The 6,060-nt window shown below is 28.6% G+C and overlaps 2 protein-coding genes across 2 annotated transcripts in view; both read right to left on the bottom strand.

The window, feature by feature from the left end:
* The window catches only part of LOC128954113 (cytochrome P450 3A31-like), a 1,967-nt gene extending 340 nt beyond the window's left edge, over nucleotides 1–1,627 (bottom strand). Inside the window, exons 1-2 of the mRNA XM_054299681.1 lie at nucleotides 1,622–1,627; nucleotides 1–1,156 (exon numbers count right to left, since the gene is read on the bottom strand). The exon at nucleotides 1–1,156 is cut by the window's left edge and continues 340 nt beyond it. Coding sequence (XP_054155656.1) covers nucleotides 1–1,156; nucleotides 1,622–1,627 — 1,162 coding nt within the window. The remainder of the gene's footprint in view (nucleotides 1,157–1,621) is intronic.
* Nucleotides 1,516–3,864, bottom strand: LOC128954180 (cytochrome P450 3A31-like). The gene is made up of 3 exons (XM_054299751.1): nucleotides 3,825–3,864; nucleotides 3,518–3,667; nucleotides 1,516–3,123 (listed from the first exon to the last, which is right to left on the bottom strand). Exons 1-3 carry the CDS (start codon nucleotides 3,860–3,862, stop codon nucleotides 1,635–1,637), a joined length of 1,677 nt encoding a protein of 558 aa, XP_054155726.1. The 5' UTR covers nucleotides 3,863–3,864; the 3' UTR covers nucleotides 1,516–1,634.
* Nucleotides 3,865–6,060: the final 2,196 nt, after the last annotated feature.

Below are 6,060 nucleotides of genomic sequence, written 5' to 3'. Positions count from 1 at the left end.
GATAGTAGTCCCGGTCGTGATGTATGGCATACACCGGTATCTCCAGTTGTGTACCGTTGGCTATGACTATACTACTACTACCAATTCTATCGGTTAGTGTTACGTCCTGTCGGGTCTCCCGTTCCAAGTTTATGACCGGCGGATAGTGTCTAAGGGTTTCCTTTAGGACGGCATCCATAAACTCCAGGCGCTTGAGATCATTGTAATCGATAGTAGACTCGTTGTCGGCAAACAATCCGCTGATTTCATCGTATAGCCGGTCCTGTAGTTCTGGTCGTACGGCCAGTTCGTGTAGACAGTAGGCCAATGCAGATACCAGTGCATCGTAGCCGGCAATAAAAAATACATAACACTGGCCTAGGATTTCGTTTTCGGTTAACCTACGGGTGCTGTTGTTGTTTAACTGTCCATTTGAATCGTTGTCTGTCGACGAGTCAATCATAAGCTGCAAAAAATCATTGAATATCAATGGCTGGCCATCAGTGCCGACGGCACCGACCTCTCTGTTCAATCGTTTCTTAATGAAATCGCGCGACAATTGTATGAAAAAATGGGAAACATTTTCGGACGGCGGCTGTTGTTGTTGACCGCCTTTACCGCCGCTGACTATACTAACTATTCGGTCGACTAGACTGACCAGTCGGTCGACTAGTTTCCACCAAAATTTCGGTAGACTAGCTGTCAGTATTAGCCGCCACACAGGTATTGCGGCAAATGTTTGGTTAACTCTGGAGGTTAGCTGATTGTCAGTTAGGTAGACATCCGATTGGATGCCAAACGCGCACCGGGCTATCACATCCATAGTATAGGTGCCCATTGTTTGTCGCAGATCCAGTGCCGCTACTGTCTCTGTGCCATCAGCTGTCTCTGTGCCGGCGGTAGTTAGCAAACTGTTGTCAAAATGGCCAATAAGATCGGCTGAACATCGGTCCATTAGGCCGTACATATGGCGTAACTTTGCCGCCGTAAATGTCGGACTAAATATCGTACGTATTTGACGCCACTGGTCATCGCGGGCCACAAATATGGACTTTGATAGTATCTGGTGTATAGATCCGGGACCACCACTACCGCCGCCGCCGCGGTTACGAAACAAATGGAAATCTTTGACTAGTATTTGTTTGATGACTACCCGGTCGGCAACAATCAGGACTGGCTTATCGCCAGAGTATACACTAATTTGTGAGTATTATTATTATTATTATTAAAAATAATAATTTTTAAAAACCTAAAATAATTAATATTTTTAAAAAATATGTTTATATATATTAATATACTGTATATACTGTATTGATTTAAAAATTATTTTTTTTTGATATATATTAATATTTATAGGAATATAATAACAATATTAATTAAATCAAAAAAATACATAAATTACATAGATTTAATTTTTTTTTTTAATTAAAAACTGCCTAGTTAATAAAAACAGTTTTAAAATCATTTTTTTTATATAAATATATTTTGAATAAAATTTGATTTTATTACACATTTTAAAAAATAATTTTAATGTTATAAATATTATATTATAGATATTATTCAATTATTTTAATTTTTAAAAATCAAATCACCCACACCCACAATATTCAAATATAATCCCACCAAACACACCCACCCATACACCCATAACCTAATCAAAAAACAACACGTTTGTGAATACCGACAATTAAGCGATCGGCTTGTAGTTGAAACCGACGGGAAGCACCCGAAATAAACTCGGGCGGCCACTGGGTATCGGCTACGGGACTGAACCGATATCTGCTGACCAGTTTGACGAGTGCTAGTTTGGCCGACTGTACGGCCAAACGTGTGCCCAAACAGTTACGCGGACCCAAACCAAACGGCATGTATGTGTACGACTCAATTGGTGGCCATTGGCCGCCATCAGCCCCGCCACCCGACGTCGACATAAAACGGTTTGGTTCGAACAAATCGGGTTCGGGATAGTAGTCCCGGTCGTGATGTATGGCATACACCGGTATCTCCAGTTGTGTACCTTTGGCTATGACTATACTACTACTACCAGTACTATCGGTTAGTGTTACGTCCTGTCGGGCCTCACGTTCCAGGTTTATAACCGGCGGATAGTGTCGTAAGGTTTCCTTTAGGACGGCATCCATAAACTCCAGGCGCTTGAGATCATTGTAATCGATAGTAGACTCGTCGGTGTCGGCAAACAATCCGCTGATTTCATCGTATAGCCGGTCCTGTAGTTCAGGTCTAACGGCCAGTTCGTGTAGACAGTAGGCCAATGCAGATACCAGTGCATCGTAGCCGGCAATAAAAAATACATAACACTGGCCTAGGATTTCGTTTTCGGTTAACCTACGGGTGCTGTTGTTGTTTAGCTGTCCATTTGAATAGTTGTCGGTCGACGAGTCAATCATAAGCTGCAAAAAATCATTGAATATCAATGGCTGGCCATCAGTGCCGACGGCACCGACCTCTCTGTTCAATCGTTTACTAATGAAATCGCGCGACAATTGTATGAAAAAATGGGAAACATTTTCGAGAGGCGGCTGTTGTTGTTGACCGCCTTTACCGCCGCTGACTATACTAACTATTCGGGCGACTAAACTGACCAATCGGTCGACTAGTTTCCACCAAAATTTCGGTAGACTAGCGGTTAGTATTAGCCTCCACACGGGTATAGCGGCAAATGTTTGATTAGCACTGGAGGTTAGCTGATTGTCCGATCGGTAGACATCCGATTGGATGCCGAACGCGCACCGGGCTATCACATCCATAGTATAGGAGCCCATTGTTTGTCGCAGATCCAGTGCCGCTACTGTCTCTGTGCCATCAGCTGTCTCTGTGCCGGCGGTAGTTAGCAAACTGTTGTCCAAATGGCCAATAAGATCGGCTGAACATCGGTCCATTAGGCCGTACATATGGCGTAACTTTGATGCGGTAAATGTCGGACTAAATATCATACGTATTTGACGCCACTGGTCATCGCGGGCCACAAATATGGACTTTGATAGTATCGGGTGTATAGATCCGGGACCACCACCACTACCGCCGCCGCCGCGGTTACGAAATAAATGAAAATCTTTGACTAGTATTTGTTTGATGACTACCCGGTCGGCAACAATCAGGACTGGCTTATCGCCAGAGTATACACTAATTTGTGAGTATTATTATTATTATTAAATATTATAATTAAATTTTTTAATATAAAAACTAAAAAATAATTAATATTAATATTTTAAAAAATGTTCATATATATTAATATACTGTATATACTGTATTGATTTAAAATTAATTTTTTTAATAGTAATATTTATTGTAAGATTATAATAACAAAAATAATTAAATCAATTTAATTAAAAACTGTCTAGTTAAATTTTTAATATTTTTAATTAATAAATTCAAAAATATAGACTAGGTTAAATTACTGGTATAAACAAACAATTAATATACAATAAAAAAAACTATAGTTAGTAATTGATAGTTTTTTTTAAAAATAAAATCTACTTTTAAAAAACAAAATTAGTTTTTTTTTAATAATAATTACCCGAAAATTTTGCCAAATTTTCTACACCAGTCTAGTTGTATTCGGGCGTATGGTTTGTAAAACCGTTCAAACATATTACCGTAAACGGGTAACGGTTTGGGTCCACTAATATTACGTGATTTCCAATAACTTAATAGTCGATACCATTTGCTATTTTTTAAAAAATAATTAATTAATTATTAACAAAATAAATAAACAAAAATATTATTTAATTATCTAAATTATCTAAATTTATTTTTTAATCTACATTTTTTTAATTATTTATTTTTTTAAAATAAATATATTAAAATTTAGTTAAATAACATACAAACAAAAATTAAATAATAACGCTATCAAAATTAACATAATTAAATAATTTAAATAATAATCGTAATAAACAAAATTAATTAATAATAAAATAATTTGTTTAATCATAATTGAATAAAAAATTATTTAAAATAAAAATCTATGAAAATTTTTATAATTTTAAAATAAAAATTATTTATTTTTATTTGATTTTATTCTAACAACTAAAACCAATCCATTGACATCCAAAACAAAACTGTTTTAATTTTATTTCAAAATCAAATTTGTTTTTTAAAAAAAAAATTATTTCAATATATATCTATAATATACACTGCAAACATAATTTAATTTCGTATCGCAAAAATATTGATATCATTAACTTTGAACTTTAATAACTTTTTTATTTTTTAACTTAAATAAACAAATTTGATATCAAATGAAAGAACACTTTTCAAAGTTTATAAGTCAATAAATAAAATTGCATTAATTATCATATTATCTATAAAAAAGCATAAGAAGTAAGAAATGGTAAAAAAATGTATATATAATAAATAAATATTATATCAATGGATCATATAATCAACAAAAAATAAAATAAAAATAATATACATAACGGTATGTATACTGTATTACATTATTATAGGGTATAAAAAATACAATTTATTATTATTATTATTATTGAAATTTGTTTATTGTATAACTAGTTAAACATTGCAAAATTTTGTTTGTATAATACATTTTTAAAAAAAATAAAACTAATACTATATATAATATTATTAAATATTTATATATAAAAAAATATTTGAATAAAATCCTAATTAATTGTCATAATTATTTTATAATAATAATAATAATAATTGTTTCCTATATTAATAAATATGCAAAAAAACTAAATCCACATTAATAATATCGTATAGTAAAACTAAAATTTTTTTAAAAAAGTTTAAAAAATCAATTTATCTATTATAATAATATACTATACTTTTTTTTGTATGTATGGTATAATTACTAATTTATTATTCAAAAATAAAATTTTTATCTGCCAACCCTGATTATATATATATATATATATATATATATATATATATATACTGTATATTATACATGTACTGTATATATCGTAAATTAATAATTAAAAAATTATGTAACAAAAAAATAAGCTAACTAAGAAAAATTTACTAAAAGCAAATCATAAGATATTTATTATTAATTTTATTTTATTTTTTATATTATTATTGTTGCAATAATATTACATCACTACATGTACTATTGATTTCATATAAAGATGATTCATAATTGAAATATATTTTCAAAAAATAAAAATATTAATTTCTTACTAATAGATTAAATAAAATTTGATATCATTTTTTGACTAAAAATAAATATATATATATATATATAGAACTTATTATATTAAATAAATTATTTTTTTATAGATATATTTTAAGATTATATAATATTATTGCAACTATATATACAAACTTATATATATATATATATATATATATATGCAAAACAATATTATAAATGATAGTATTTTATTATATAATAATAACAAAATTTATTGTAATGTATTGTAATTTAATATTTATTTATCAAATATTTTTTGTTGTTGTAAATACTGCTTATAAAAACAAACAATTAAAGCAATAATAATAATAATAATAATTGAAATTTAATATTCATTTAAATAAATATTTAGTTAGAAATAAAAAATAGATAACTTTAAAAAATAAATAAATAAAAATTACATCTAATATCTGATAAATTATATATATATTTTTTAATTAATAATATAAATTAATAGAAAAAAATATTTTGTATAATATTATTTGTCAAAATTATACATATATTTGTTAAATAATATAAATAAACAATTTTTTGTACAATTTTTTAAAAAATTAAATATATATCTAAATACTACAATGCATTTAATAAAAAATAAATAATACAATGCATGTAAATGTGTAATGTATATAAAGTTTAATATATATATAATACCGTATATATATATATATATATATATATATATATATAATCAAATAAAACAAACATAATATACATATATTTTTGAACATATGTTATACATATATATCATAGTAAATAAATATACCATAAATAGACATAAATTAAATTAGATATTAATTATTATAATTAATATATAAATATAAGAAAACTTGTTTAACATTTACAAAACGATATTTGATTTTTTTATATTATTATTATTATTATTATTATTACTATAATATTACATTATT

This window comes from Oppia nitens, unplaced genomic scaffold (assembly GCF_028296485.1).
Source record: "Oppia nitens isolate AA-2021 unplaced genomic scaffold, nextdenovo-longstitch-racon4-pilon3 scaffold25_pilon_pilon_pilon, whole genome shotgun sequence".
Lineage (NCBI taxonomy): Eukaryota > Metazoa > Arthropoda > Arachnida > Sarcoptiformes > Oppiidae > Oppia > Oppia nitens.
Note: the sequence above shows the minus strand (reverse complement) of the source record. Positions and strands in the feature narration are given on the sequence as shown.